A 16,347-nucleotide genomic window follows, 5' to 3' on the forward strand; every position below is an offset into this window, starting at 1 on the left:
AAAACATTCACAAATCTTTCGAACAAGTATTTCTTATGTTTATCATCAAAATAAAATTCAACACTCCCCACCAAAAGACATAATTCATTTGTTACCAAATACAAGATACCCATAACTATCAATGTTCATCACCCCCAAAAAAAGTGATACAAGTAAAAGTTTTGCCCTTTATCATGCCATATGACTTCTCCCGTCTCGGACAATCCGTTTCATTCTTTCTTGCCACCTGCATCACATGACATTAACTGGAATGAGATAAAACTCAGTAAATAGAAAGCTATACATAACAAATACATATACATATACTTGGCTTGGAACATGGCTATGACAATGGCAATGAAAACTGAAAAATAGCATCTTCAATAAACAATAGATATCAAAGCAATACAGATGGTATCTCGTGGCATGAATTAAAGTAAGGAATTTATAGTTATGTGACATGTGACCTGTGGTAAGTATCTCTTTGATATATAAATATCAAAACTGTGAGAGATACTCTTAATCATGAAATTGGCCAATGACATGCGTGAATTACTATCAATCCTTGGCTTTAATCATAGGGACTTCATTGAAGCAATTGAACAAACACATGGTAGGCACAATGAATTACTAGATCCTTTATCAATGAATTCAATGGAAACTCTTGATCAATGAATACATAAAAACAACTATATCAAGAACATAGCAATGAAAGGAGCTATGCATCAATCAACAATGGCTTTTATACATATATGTATCACGTGAGCACAAGGGATAGCCACTACTCACAACCCAAAAAGCAAAAGATGGTTAAGGTGATCTTGAATGATTCCTACAACAATAAACACAATAATAACCATAAATCATCACCACTACTCATAGGAATCAAACAATTCAACTTAAAACTTCAACTTCTCAAACCTTCTATCAACTCAAGAAAATAGAATTCTTACCTTGAAATTATCTAAGAAATAAACTAAAATCCTTGAGCTTGAGGTAGAAGATGAGGGAAAGAAAACCTTGGAGAGAAAATGCTAGAACCAATGGAATAGAAAGGGAAAGAGTAGGAAGTGAGTAGAATATTCTAGACAATATAATAAAAAGCCTCTCCAAAGCTTAAAATCTCATTTCCAAGAAGCAACTTCGCCCAGACTAGCGCGGGATGGCGTTGCGGCGCCTGATCCATTTAACTCCATCCTTTCAATGTCATACAATACCAATGAAATTTAACATCCAAAAGATCCTCAAATCAACAATAAAACCATTACAACAAGAACTCATCTATTTCCATAACCATCAACAACTATGAAACATGACACCAAAAACAATAACCATACTTTTACCAACATAACCATAACCATTTCCCATAAACTCAATCACCAATACTATTCCACAATATCACAACCATCAAACAATAAAAAAATGTCCATTACCTTAATAAACCATAATCTTTAAACACCCAATCCAAATAATAACATTATAAACAATAACATGATAAAAGGTTGGGATATTACATAGGGAATCATGTAAGAGATGCTGCTAGGCGTTTAACATGATTGGTTGGGTACTATCAGACTTGAGTTCTGACGTTCTTATTATCAAGGAGTTGATAAGTAAGAATGGAGCATTTGGGGTATGCTCATATAAGGACATGTTTAGTCCCGAATCACATTGAAATGTGAACCCACGACTAGTCGTATCATTGAACCATTGAGGACCACACAAGCACTAGCTTTCTAGATCCCGTTGAGAAGAAAAATAGTTCAATGTGTTGAACGGCTTATAAAGGAGTTTATAAGCGCTAACAAATATAGAAGTATGACAGAGGATTATGGGGAATGTGACTTTTAATTTGTTGAAGTGTTCCTAAATTAAAAATTGTCCAAATAAATAATGCATTTGAAAATTGTGATTTTCATAAACATTATTATGGACTAAATTAAATTAATTCAAGTGTTGAATTAATTAAACACTAGTGGACCTAGTAGAGTCAAAATAATTAAATTAATTCAAGTGTTGAATTAATTAAATAACACTTGGCCTTGTAGAGCCCAATTAGAAATAATTATTCAACTAGTGGGCTTGAGTAAAATCAAGTAAATTTTAAATGGTCTCAAATGTGTTTGATATATTTAAATAAAAGTCCATGGGCCTTGTAATTGTTACAAGCCCAAACAAATTGCATGCTTGGATGGTGAAGGGTTGGAGGCAACTTTTGAGTTAATGGCATGGCATGCACATGCAACTTTACACCTTTAACTTTTTACACGACCAAAAAAAAAGCTTTGCCTTCTCTCCTTGCACCAAGTTGGCCGAAATTTCCCTTGTTTTTTCTCTCATTTTTGTTTCTTCAATTGTTGAAGATAGCACAACCATCTCAAAGAAAAATCCTCTAATTTTTCTAGTGCAAAATTAGAGGGGATCTTCCTAGTTGGTGTTGGGCTTGATTTTTGAGCAAAGATTGCTCAAAAGAGGCTTATAGATTTGTCTACCTTTCAAGAGCCAAAGTTGTTTACAACTTGGTTGGAGCCATCATCAATCTTTTGTGATTGATAGGTAAATTTTTAAACATCATATGTATGACATTTTATGTTTTATGTTATTTGCTACACATCATTGTGAGGTGCTCGGTTTTCTTCATGAAAAATATTTTTGAAACTTCCGTTGCGTATCCGAGCACCGTAACCGATCCGCTTTCACGATCGACTGACCAAATCGGCACTCTTTTTACCGGTGCGAATGAACTACAACCTATATAAATTAGGCACCTTGTACATGGACAACATAATAAGATTACACGGAGTTCCAGCAAGTATACTATCTGATAGGGATCCAAGGTTTTTGTCCCGATTCTGGAAAGGTTTCCAACAAGCCACGGGAACCAAAGTCACCCTCAGCACAGCCTATCACCCGCAAACATATGGCCAAACCGAAAGAACAATTCAAACCTTAGAGGACATGTTAAGGGTGTGTGCTCTAGATTTTAAAGAAAATTGGAGTGAGCATCTACCTCTAATAGAGTTCGCATATAATAACAGCTACCACAGTAGCATAGAGATGACCCCTTATGAAGCACTCTATGGAAGAAAATGTAGATCGCACCTATATTGGGATGAAATCGGGGAGAAATCCATCACCCGGCCTATATTTGAGGTAGCCAGACATCAGTAGATGCCTCACATCATGTCTTGCATCTGTGCGAGGAAGCTCGTGAGGGGAGGCTGCCAGGCATTTTTGGCCAGTTTCATGACATAGCCAGCCAGTCAGAGTCTAGAGGAGGTCGAAGTGGTCAGGGACTTCCCCAGTGTTTTCCCAGACGATGTTTCAGACATTTCACCAGACAGAGAGGTGGAATTTTCTATCGAGCTTATGCCAGGCACCGTGTCGATTTCTAAGGCACCCTATCGTCTAGAACCTGTAGAGATGAAGGAAGTGAATGATCAGATACAGGACTTGCTAGAAAAATGTTTTATTCGCCCTAAATTTTCTTCATGGGGCACACTGGTACTGTTTGTTAAGAAGAAAGATGGCAGCATGCGGCTCTGCATTGATTACAGAGAACTGAACAGGGTCACAATCAAGAACAAGTATCAACTGCCTAGGATCGAGGATCTATTTGATCAGCTTCAGGGAGCATAAATATTCTCGAAGATAGATCTTCGATCAGGATACGACCAGCTGAAGGTGAGAGAGTCTGACGTGCATAAGACGGCATTCAAGACACGATATGGGCACTATGAGTTTATGATAATGACCTTTGGTTTGACGAGCGCGCCAGCGATCTTCATGGATCTCATGAATAGCGTGTTTCAGCCGTATTTGGATCAGTTCATCATAGTTTTCATAGATGACATCTTGATCTATTCGAAGAGTAGAGAGGAGCACAGTCAGCATTTGAGAACCGTACTACAGACTTTACAGGACAGACGATTGTATGCCATGTTCAGTAAGTGCTAGTTCTGGCTAGACAGAGTGGCATTCTTGGGCCACTTTGTATCCCGAGAGGGAGTGGAGGTTAATCCCAATAAAGTTGAGGCAGTCCGAGATTGGCCAGCACCTAAGAGTGTTTCAGAGATCAGCAGTTTCTTGGGGTTGGCTGGGTAATATCGGAAGTTCATTCAGGGCTTCTCTTCTATTGCGTTTCCTATGACCGCCTAGCGAAGAAGAATGCCAAATTCATATGGGGATCAGAGTGCCAGGAGAGTTTTGACAGGCTGAAGCAGACGTTGACCACAACACCAGTTCTAGTTATGCCATCAGGGCAAGGAGAGTTCGTGGTTTTTACAGATGCTTCGAAACTCGGTTTGGGCGCGGTTCTGATGCAGCATGAAAGAGTTATAGCCTACGCGTCCAAACAGTTGAACGTCCATGAGAAGAATTTTATGACTCGTGACCTTAAGCTAGCTGCAGTGGTATTTGCCCTGAAGCTATGGAGGCATTATCTGTATGGGGAGAAGTGCAAGATTTTCACTGATCACAAGAGCCTGAAGTACTTATTCACACAGAAAGAGCTGAACATGAGATAGCGGAGGTAGCTAGAGCTAGTGAAGGATTATGACTGCGACATTAACTATCATCCGGGTAAGGCTAATGTAGTTGCGGATGCCCTGAGCAGGAAGAATGCGGTGATCACTCAGTTGTCGGTACAAAGACCGTTGCAGGAAGACATTCAGCGGCTTGAGCTTGCAGTTTATGGCAGGGGCGGTGCCTCTAGTCTTTCTACCCTGACAGTACAAACGGCATTGAGGGACAGGATTCGAGCACGGAAGACTTCTGACGAGAGCAGTAACAGAAATGGAGACAGAGGGATGAAGCTAAGGGCCGGAGGTTGTATATAGTTGTGGAAGACATAGTTAGATATCGTAACTGACTGTGGGTTCCTAGCAGTGGTTCCGTGAGAGAAGATATCTTGAGTGAGATTCACAGCACCCCGTACTCCATCCATCCAAGGAGTACGAAGACGTATAAGAATCTTCAGTCTCCTTATTGGTGGCCGGGCATGGAGCGAGATATTCTGTGTTTCATCTCCGAGTGTTTGACATGTCAGTAGTTTAAGGCCGAGCATCAGAGACTCGCAGAGAAGCTGAGACCACTCCATATTCCCGAGTGAAAATGGGAGAACATTACCGTGGACTTTGTGATGGGACTAGTTGAGGATATAATGCCATTTGGGTGATATTTGATCGGCTCACCAAGTCAGCACACTTTCTACCGATCAGGAAGACTTTCACCATGACTCAGTACACAGAGCTATATATCAGAGAGATAGTCAGACTGCATGGGATTTCCAATGTCCATCGTGTCAGACAGGGATCCGAGGTTCACGTCTTCATTCTGGAAAAGTCTGCATCAGTCATTGGGTACCAAGCTGCTATTCAGTACTGCATTCTACCCTCTGACCGACAGACGGTTACAGAGGGTGATTCAGATCTTGGAAGACCTACTTAGAGCTTGTGTGATCGACTTCCAGGACAGCTGGGAGCCGAAATTACATCTCGTGGAGTTCACGTACAATAACAGCTACCAGAAATCTATCAGCATGGCTCCATAAGAGGCACATTACGCGACGAAGTGTGGGTCTCTAGTGTATTGGGACGGGGCAGGAGAGAGAGCTGAGTTGGGGCCAGATATTGTCAGACAGACTGCAGAATTAGTGGTCAAGATTCGGGACAAGATGCAGACTGCGCAGAGCCAACAAAAAAGTTATGTATATTAGCGGCGCAGGGATCTTGAGTTTGCAGTAGGGGATCATGTGTTCGTGAAAGTCGCACCGATGAAGGGTGTGATGAGATTTGGGAAGAAGGGCAAGCTCAGTCCTAGATTCATAGGACCGTTCGAGATCTTAGAGAGAGTTGAGACGCTCGCATATAGAGTTGCATTACCGCCGAATCTGACAGAAGTTCATAAACTCTTCCACTTCTCTATGTTGCGAAAGTACATGTCGAATCCTTCGCATGTGATGAACTATGAGTCACTGCAGCTGATGCCGCACTTGTCCTTCGAGGAAAGACTCACTAAGATTTTGGACAGGCAGAAGAGGAGGCTCAGGAACAAGTTGATCCACATGGTCAAAATCAAGTTGTTGAATCATTCCGAGGAGGAGGCTACTTGGGAGATGGAGGCCGAGATGAAGAGTCGCTACCCGGAGTTTTTCAGTATGTTTTAAATTTCGAAGACGAAATTCTATTTAAGGGGAGAGAATTGTAAGGTCCAGGAAATTTGAATTACGTAACCTGAATGCATGTAATATAGGGGTTTTATTTAAAATATGTGTTTAATGATTTTTATGCATTTAATGCATGATTATTGCAATGATAGGTGTTTATTTCATTGTTTGTTAAGATTTCATGTATTAGGGCTTTAAGTTGCATTTCGCGCTCGAACGAGAAACGTAGACCGGGAATAATTAGAAAAAAAATTTATTAAGTAATTTTTTTTAATTATTTAAATATGGTATATTTAGGTGAGATTTTCGAAAATGGACCTTGGTTGGATATTTTTATCCGTCGGGTCATATTTGTAACCGGTACGAAAAATTTAGCGAGTCGGAGGACTTTTTGAGGGTTCGAGCAATATTTTCAAAAACGTACCAAAAAGAAAAAATTTTTTCAAGAGTATTATTGGGCTCGATGGGTTTATTTTATTGCTTGATGGGCCCAAAACCCTTCTAATCCCTTTAATTTTTATTTAAGGGATCTTTAGTGCTTAAGTATACCATTTAAACACTCCACACTCTAACCCTAACCTACCTCTCGGCCGCCCTCCCCATAGCAACAACATCAGTTTTTCGAAAATTATTCAACATCCACCTCGGTTTTCCCTCATGTTTTCAAGAATAATTCTTCTCCGCCTCTCCGGTACTCGTTCTACGCAAAGATTTCCAAGTTTTCGAGTGGTTAAACGCTTAGGCAGCCCATGTATCCTTTTTTCTCATCATTCACGCAATTTATATGCTGGTGTATATGTGTATTTGCATGAGACATGTGTGCATCTTTTATATTGAATCGTTTATGCAATGTTTTGTCACAAAATATGCTTTTGTTTATCATGTAATTCACGTTTTTCATGATCTCGTGTAAGGGGCTGCCATGGCTAAAGACTTAAGGGCTGTATACGTTGGGAATGAAGGTGTCGAGGGGCTGGAGTTTCGAGTTGTCCACAATTTGAGTGAGGCCGATCGGTTTTCTTGAGTGGCTAGGGTTTGGGGTTGGTCTAGTGAAAAGAAAGGGGAGGCACGGCCAAGGGGGATTGAACCAGACCATGGTGCAATCCAGGAGGGTCCAAACCGAGGCCTAGGGTGAAAGGGGATCAATTACGGTTGCCCGAATGCGCAACAAAAGTTTTAAAATCATTTTAAAAAGAAAAAAACGAGCACCTCACTTAGTGTGTAGCAAATAACAAAAAAAAACGCAAACATAGTGTGTTTAGATTTTTACCTATCAATCACAAGGATTGATTATTGGCTCGAACTTATCTCTTGAATGGTTGACCCAGTCTACAGGCTTCCAAGAGCACACCTTGTTCAAGAGGATTCTTTCCTTCAAATTAGGTCCACAACTAACTTCAAAGATCCACTCTACAATTACACTAGAAAAGGTAGAGTAATTTTTTTTTTTTTTGAGAAGTTTACGCTCTATCATCAAAATGAAGGAGCAAAAATTCTAAGAAAAATGGGAAGTAGTTACGCCCAAAACGGGGAGAAAAATGGAGCGGAAGTCTTTTCTTGGTTCTTGAAAAATTTCAAGTGCATGTGCAAGACATGCCTTTTTTATTGAAAAAATTGTCTCCCAACTGTTCACCTCCCTTGCATGCAATTTGGATTTGTAACATGTACCAAGCCCATTGACTATTATTTAAATATCTCAAACACATTTTAGATCAATTAAATCTTTACTTGAATTTACTCAAACCCACTAGTTGAATAATTATTTTCAATTGGGCTCTACAAGACCGAATGATATTTAATTAATTCAACATTTGAATTAATGTAATTATTTGGACTCTACTAGGTCCACTAGTGATTAATTAATTCAACACTTGAACTAATTTAATTTAGTTCATAACAATCTTATGAAAATCACAATTTCTAAATACATTATTTATTTGGGCCAACTTTTAATTTAGGAACACTTCGACAAATTAAAATGTACATTACCTATAATTCTCTTATGGAAGTCATACTTCTATTTTTCTTTACGCTTATAAACTCTTTTATAAACCGTTAACACATTGAACTATTTTTCTTCTCAACAGGATTTAAAAATTAGCACTTGTGTGACCCTCAATAGTTCAATGATACAACTAGTAGTTGGTTCATATATCAATATGATTCAGGACTAAATATATCCTTCTATGAGCATACCTCAGTTGTTCCATTCTTATTTATCAACTCCTTGATAATAAGAACGCCAGAACTCAAGTATGTTAAACACCAAGTAGCATTGCTTACATAATTCCCTAGGTATCAAATGATAGTGACTGCAAGAACCATTCAATTATGGTTAACATACAGTACGGTCCATTCATCTCATATATCCCGACAGATTCGACGACTATTGGTGTATCGAAAGTTGTCAAAGAATCGATACTATGTGTCATGTCGTAGTTGCATCGATGGTGTAATCTAAGAAACCCCTTTCTTAATTATCATCAACACTCTGATCAGAAATTTAAAACTACATGCACATTAGATCACATAAGATATCCATACCCGAAGGTATGCGGTGATTCCCCGACTACAATGCATCGACTCTTATATGTTTCGACAAAACACCCAACCTTGCCACCTGATGACCCCATATGACTCGGTAAACAAGTCAAAGTGCAATGCTAGTATATAGAGTCACAATGTTGTCCCGGATCATAAGGACAAATGATGTACAAACATAAACTAGGATTTTTCCACTCGATAAGTGAGAACCGCTTGGAAAGTCTTTTATGAAGCGTTGTTCATTGCACTCTACAAAGAACACCTATCTGTATGCTCGGACATCACAATGTCCCCTACCAATGAAACATGGTACTCACATCGCAGATACTAGTCTCAAACTCGAGCGGCCTTTATCCTTCTTAGTGGCGACTGAATTGACTAGGAACTGTTTAGAATATACAGTATTCCAAATATGAGTTTCATGATACTCATCGTATGAGCATCTCACATTCTTTTTACTATTTGTATATTCGAGGACTTTATCTATGCAAAAAGCATGGGTCTGCAGATAAAGATGTGCCAAAACAATAATTTCAAATAATATTAAAATAAAGATTGTTTATAAATAGAGTTTCAATGTGAACCCTCGAGCAACACTTGGCTCGACGGGCACCTACTCTAAGATAGGGGAGGTCCATACATGTCTGGAGATCGAGGGCAACTAGGGTTCGGTTTTTGGTATTTTCGGGGAAGAGGCATGCAACCGATTGCATGGGGGCTAAGGGCATGGTTAAGTCGGTCCAATAGGGCGCCTTGGCTTGATCTTGGTCCTAGGTAGCACTGGTTCAAGGTTGGCTCGAGTCGGTTAGGGCTAGGATCGAAATATTGGGGGCTTGGTGCATTTAAGGTTTGTAGGAAAACTAAGTGCCGAAAATTCAAGCAACCTTCAGCCATTGTTCGAAGATCTTAAGGGGCTGGTCCAGGTGGTTTGAGGGCTGGTAGGGTGTGTACAAGGTGTGGTAAAAAGTTGAGAAAGTTTGTTTAGGTTTCGGGTTAAAACCGGGAGCCGGTCTAAGTTTTAAAACGAATCGTATAAGTTATCAAACAGGCTCGAGTTTATATCTAGGAAACGATTATAAATATGTTTTGAGGTGTTTTAAAGAGTTTGGTTGGCTTCGGGTTGAAATTTTGAGGTCCATGGATAAAACGGTCAATTAGGGTTTCTAGGAGCAAGATGGTCATTTTGCGCCCGGGTCGGGTTAGCAGTTCTGGCAGCGCCCTGATCACGATTTTTTATGTTTTAAATGTTTATGTTATCACGAACATTACTTTTATGGAAATATGAAAAATAATTTGCATGCTTGGTTTTAAGAAAATTTACGCATATGCATGATTTTTATAATTGATGAATACGATGACATGTTTTTAGAGGAAGGGAGTTGGTTGTGACTAATATGATGATACGCTAATACGATGACATGTAAGGCCAAGGCTCAGTGGATGAATAATATTGTCGCTGATGTCTCCGTCGCCGAGTATTGCGGTTATACGTAGAGAGATCCATCGACTAATACGATGATACGAAAGTCACAACTAATGAACGGAATTCAAACTAGGGAAAAGAACATGTATATGTTGATATGATGAGATACATTATGAAAATGTTTATGCTTCGATATGTTATGATTATGCATACGACTTTTTAAGATCATGAAATATATTTTTATTACTGTACTTTTCACTGTTGCATGTTATGTATATGTACTTGCTATAACGTTACAGGTGTGTTGAGTTTTTTGACTCACTATGTGTGAATAATGCAGGTGAGCATGTTGAGGAGTTAGGAGAGATCGTGGATATTTTCCGCACATCATGTTTAGGAGTTAGGAGAGATCGTGGATATTTTCATACTCTTTCATTTTATTATGTTGATGGTTGTCAGGATTTTAGCATGGTTCTTATTTGATTTATTTTAAACGACTGGCTAGTGTTTGATGACTTGACATTTTTAATTGCAGTATTTTCACAAGTATTGGAACATTCTTATTTTAAAATGTGTGATTTACAGTTGATATTGCATGCATTCATTTAAATATATTTTCGAGAATTATCTTACAAAAACAAAAGTTCTAATAGCATTTTAAGTAGTAGACGTTTCAGTAATAGTGTCTAGACTATTCTCATGCTCAGCATCAGAATCAGAGCTTGAGATCCGCAAAATTTACTATCTTAGAAGATGACTCTGTGATGATGTAATGGAGGATCAAATGAACATGATTGAAGAATGTCAAAGATAATGACCAAAAAGGGAGAATAATTAAAAAGCTAATACTGGATAATACATAGAGAAATTGTTGCTTAATGCATCACTTGAGTTAGATGCTGAAACAGAAAATAATGTTTAAAAGAAATAATCAACATTGAAGGTAAAGAAAGTCTTGCCTCGATATAAGATGTTCTCCTGCTTAACACCGTATGAGTCAAAGTTGTAGCAAGGGTTGGCCAATATCCGTTTAATTCTTGTCGTAATAGAGATACAAATAAAATTTGTTGAGCTTCGCCTTTAAAAATCATAAAACCCAAGCTTAGAAAGGAAAAAAAAAAACAATAATAATACAACACCTATAAGTTCTAAAAATAAAACAATCATAACCAATAAATAATTGTTTTTAAAAAAATCTGAACAAATACTTATTGTCTGTATCACACGCCAAGTAGACTCAAGTGGATAAGACTCCAAGGACCCAGTTAGAGGCTTGTGTTGCTGCAACACAAGCTTGGGCTGAATTTGTCAATGAATTCAGATTATATCCTCTTTCAATTGCCATGACAATTTTCCCTCCCGCAAACTCCAAATCTACTGCAGAAGGCATCTCAAAATATACTAAATAATCCTTTTTAAAGTAAATAACCAATATTTTTAATCTTAAGTTACAATTATATGAAATGACATTATGGGGAAATTGAGAAAAAGAAAACAATGGACCTCATATCCAATTGTGGTAATACTCGGAAAGTTGCCAATACAAAGAGTGTGAAAGAACTATTTATTGATTGATTCAGATGACAACTGTTTCAAGTGCTAACCATGTCAAGCATGATCAAGAACCCCCAAGAGGATCACCTATGGCTGTACGATCACCATTACAAGCACAAAATCATGAAATCACCAATATTTTATGAAAAGAACGCACAACATATCAAGGAACTCTGATGTAAAAGTGAGCAAGAAAAGAATACGACTCTGGTCAGGTGGCATGAGCTGCATGACCAAAGGAAAGCGAACAAGAACCTAAGTAATCTATGCCTATAGACGTTTAACCAGGAAATTTTCAGAATTCGAGCTTAGACCAAGTGTAGCTTCATATTTCAAATACATTAGTATGTGTCGGTGTATTCACTCAAAAACGTCAAGGAAAGAAAATTTCTGCTCCTTGAAGTTTTTTATGTGCAATGGAGATCATGTCAAATTGTCATAGCTCAAAGTCAAAATGAAAAACAACTGAAGATTAATGTTACCACCCCAAAGTTGAAAAAAAAGGTAGTTTTATCCATGCGTAAGGTTGAACGTCGCCTTTTTGCCGTACGCTTTTACTGAGTTGACGATAAATATGAACTTCAGTAATCTAAAATAAGAATTTTAACATATAAAAAAAAGTAACAATAAATCACATCCAAAGCCCATTTTGTTCAAATTCAAATTGCATAATTCCATGATTCTTTCAAGAAAATTCCAAGAACATTGTATACTTCTTTTATGTCATAGAACAGAAGATACATTCAAGATGACAGACAAATCTGATGAAATCAATTTATTGAGCATGGTGTTTCAAAACACGAAAGCAGCTCGGAAATGGAGTAAGAAGTGTTACAAGAGATCATTAATTGAATGGGACAGTCAATTGTTTAGTTAACCTGCATCGAAACCAGCTGCGATAATTATCATTTCGGGATTGAATTCCTTGACAACATGAATCAATATATGATCCCAAACAGCAAGATAGTAAGCATCTCCACACCTCCCATTCTCCCATGGAACATTAATGTTGTATCCGGAACTTGGTCCTCCTCCAATAATGAAATATGACGTCATCACCGGCTGGATAGAAACTTCCAAATTCATGCCTAATTTAGATAGAAATTCAGATACTATCACCATTATGAGAAACAACATTTAAGCCATATTAAATGTCCAACTCTGATCGGCCGAGTGTATTGGTCCAAAAAGAAGATGCATATGAATATATTGCCAAGTGCGAAGATCAACAATGAGATCAGACTAGGGCTTCCAACAGGACAAGCCGTCACTTTTTGTGAAATATAATTAATTGGATTATAATGAAAAGTAAGTATCCAGTGCAGCATATAGTATATCATTTCCACATCTATGCTTTTGAGAAGAACTATATAAATTGAGAGTGAAATTTCAGCGTACAGACCTATGTACAGGGAAGAAAAGTACTCGAGGATCATAGTAGAACGTCTTTTGAGTTCCGTTTCCATGATGTACATCCCAATCAACAATAAGAATTTTGCTGATACCCAACTCCGGCTGCAATATTTAATAAATGACTCAAATGAGTTGAATCTACCGATTAAAAATATCGGAAGCAGTAATTCTCAAAAAATCTGCAAATACAGAATAATCCATTAAAAACTAGACCAGGTCTCACTTTGTCATTCAATAGATAACTTGTAGCAACGGCCAACATTGTTGTAAAGACAAAATCCCATCGGTCCAGTTTTTTCTGCATGATGTCCAGGAGGCCTAACAATAGCGAATCCAGATCTTCGAGTTTTCAAGCATCTAAACGTCAAGGCACGCTTTGTATCATCCTTTTCTCATCATTCATGTAGTATTTATGCTGATGCATGTGCCATGTATGTAGATTTCATAGAACTAGCATGATAAAAACGTTGTTGCTTCGGTTCTCATGAAAACGCAAATTCTTGCATGTAACTCACGTTTTCTTGCATTATTGTGTAAGAAGGCTGCTTATCTTCATGCTTGGGGCTGTACACGTTGAGTAAAATGATGTCAAGATGCTGGAGCCAAGGTTTAGTCGGGATATGTTGAGGGCCGTTCGGTACTAGGTGTTCGGTTGATCGGATTTGGCTAGATCGAGAGTTTTGTGCGTGTAGCCTTGCATGGCTCGATCCCAGCTGAGGAGCCGACCCCCTTGGGTCCGTGACAAGGCTAGGAGAGGGCTGTGAGTGGCTGGTCATGGTCCATAGGCTGTTCGAAGGGTGTGGAGCTATGGTGGTGCTTGATTTGGTTCGGTGTAGGGTATTGAGAGTCGCGCACGTCCGCGAGTTTGGAGGGCTAAGGACGTGGTCAAGTCAGTCTAGGAAGAGGTCCACGGGTTGGTTATGGTCCTAAGGTGGTCTAGTTTCGGGCTGGTCGAGGGTGGTGCGACTAATAGCTTCGTTGGTGGAAAAAGGAAATTCTGGACGCAATTTAGCGCCGCAGTGCTTAGGCTTCGTACATGGCAGCACATAGGAGCTGGGATGCAGCGCCTAGGCCCTACACTACTGGCGCCTAGGCACTGGTACCGAGCTTAGAGGTTAGCGATTTGGTGAGCATGTCTCGTTTTGGTTGTCTCCAACAATTTAGATCGGGTTGGCTATTCCAATAAGCTAGGCCGGGTGTTCCAAGATTATGGGAGGCGTAAGATGGGTTGTATGTTACGGTTAAGAATCATTGAACTATGGTTAAGGATTAGATCAAGTCGCGGGTTAACGAGACCCCGGTCCGAGTTTAAGACGAATTGCAAAGTTTACGAGACGGGCTCAAGTTTACGTCTATGAAATGTTTTTAAATATGTTTAGGGGTGTTTTAAGGAGTTTGGTAAGTTTCGGGTCGAAATTTAGAGGTCCAGGGGTAAAATGGTCATTTTGAGTTTCCAGAGGCAAAATGGTCATTTTGCACCTGAATTGAGATTTTTGTCCAGGCAGCGCCCTGAGCACAATTTGACATGCTTTATTTAGAAGTCCAAGATTCTGACTCGGAGAAAAGAAAAGAAGTTCAAGATTCTGACTCGGAGCCCTGGCAGCGCCCTGAGCACAATAAAAAAAAAAGAAAAAATCAAACAACTGAGCCCACGTTGATAAAGAAGTTCAAGATTCTGACTCGGAGATTTGATGCACTATAAAATTTCAAACAACTAATCCCATGTTGAGTACAAAACCCAGATTTGATGCACTATAAAATTTCAAACATCACAGACTGTAACATAATTGAAGGTCCAAATATATTGATAACTGATTTGTCTCGTGCTTTGTTTGAACAATATATGAGCTACACAATAAAGGAGTCTTGGATTATTTCTTTTAAGATTAATGCCAAGAGGCATACCTCTATAACAGAACCGGCAGCAAGGCAAGCAGCCTCCGATGAGCAATCATTGAAATAAATGGAGTTAAATTTTGCCGCCATTCTTTTTCTCCTCGAGCCTGAGTATTTAGAACGAACATTCTTGATCAACTCAATGTGACTTTTGGAGTGAACCAAAGCTAAAGAGTTATCGTCAACTTCCTTTGCTTTGAAAATGACACATCTGGAATCAGCAAGCATTGATACAATAGTTCTTTATAGAGCATAGAAACATTAACTTCATTGTCGCGACCAAATATAGCTTCACAAAAAAAAAAAAAAAACAATAAACAAATTCTGCCAAAGAGAAAGCAATTTTGCATCTTCGATAAAGTAAATGACCAAATCTTGGACACGGACTAAAAATCGAAAGAAAAAAAAAAGCAATCAACATTATGTTTCAAGCAACATAATTTATGTTGCATCACAAAGCCGCATCTAATTCACAGTGTAAGAAACGCTCTACTTTGGAGAAATACTAAGAATCAATTTCCAGAAAATGCCATAAATCACTCTTTCAATACCATTTCGGATAAATAGTCAACTACCCAAAAAAAATACCATCGGAAACTTGATCACTCAGAAACATGCAAATAAAAATAAATAAATTTATCCAAAACAAACGGGTTACAAAAATCACATTTGACAAACCCCAGAGGAATTGAGCTTGTCCCAAATGACACGAATGCGATTTGGGTTTTCGGGATGGTACTCGTCATCTGGGTTCTCGTGTTTGCACATTCTGTCATCGTAGAGGAGCCCCACACGACGCCGTATTGGAGGGTCATTGTTGTTTCTTCAGTTCGAACTACTCAGTCCCTATTGCGTTTGACTCCATTTTCTCCCCGCTAAATCTAGTTTCGTACTTTACTGGTACGCTCAGAGGTTTCAAGTTTGCATTTTTGAATCCGAAAAGTGTCCACGGGAGAGAGGAGAGTGAGTTTGATGATACTCGAATCTCATGCTCTTATTTTGTAAAAGAAGTACGGATTTCATTGGCGAATTTGAACGGACATACCCTACAGTATACATACATAATGAAATAGTACCAAGTAGAACCTGATTATATCTGAATATAGAATTAATTATTTATTAAAATGTATAAACTGTATACAATATTACGAGTTTTAATATGATTTTAAATACATATATTATCTGTGAGATTCGAAGATTGTTAAAATATTAACATAAAAAAGTTCATTAACTACTCATATTTTCAAATCTTAAAGACATAAGTTATTATATTTTTAAATTTTGAATATACGATGAATTACTAGTGATTGAATTTTTCGATAAAACATATGAGTAACCTTTTAATTTTGTATATCATATCATGTGAAACAAT

General features: G+C 38.3%; 1 protein-coding gene across 1 annotated transcript in view; it reads right to left on the bottom strand.

Annotated features, from left to right (window-relative positions):
- LOC142523809 (uncharacterized) overlaps positions 1 to 16,027 on the bottom strand; it is a 31,841-nt gene extending 15,814 nt beyond the window's left edge. Inside the window, exons 1-6 of the mRNA XM_075627539.1 lie at positions 15,654 to 16,027; positions 14,985 to 15,264; positions 13,303 to 14,686; positions 13,069 to 13,181; positions 12,545 to 12,754; positions 11,072 to 11,190 (exon numbers count right to left, since the gene is read on the bottom strand). Coding sequence (XP_075483654.1) covers positions 11,072 to 11,190; positions 12,545 to 12,754; positions 13,069 to 13,181; positions 13,303 to 13,310 — 450 coding nt within the window. The 5' untranslated portion in view covers positions 13,311 to 14,686; positions 14,985 to 15,264; positions 15,654 to 16,027. The remainder of the gene's footprint in view (positions 1 to 11,071; positions 11,191 to 12,544; positions 12,755 to 13,068; positions 13,182 to 13,302; positions 14,687 to 14,984; positions 15,265 to 15,653) is intronic.
- Positions 16,028 to 16,347: the final 320 nt, after the last annotated feature.

The sequence above is a fragment of the Primulina tabacum genome, chromosome 14 (genome assembly GCF_025594145.1).
Source record: "Primulina tabacum isolate GXHZ01 chromosome 14, ASM2559414v2, whole genome shotgun sequence".
Lineage (NCBI taxonomy): Eukaryota > Viridiplantae > Streptophyta > Magnoliopsida > Lamiales > Gesneriaceae > Primulina > Primulina tabacum.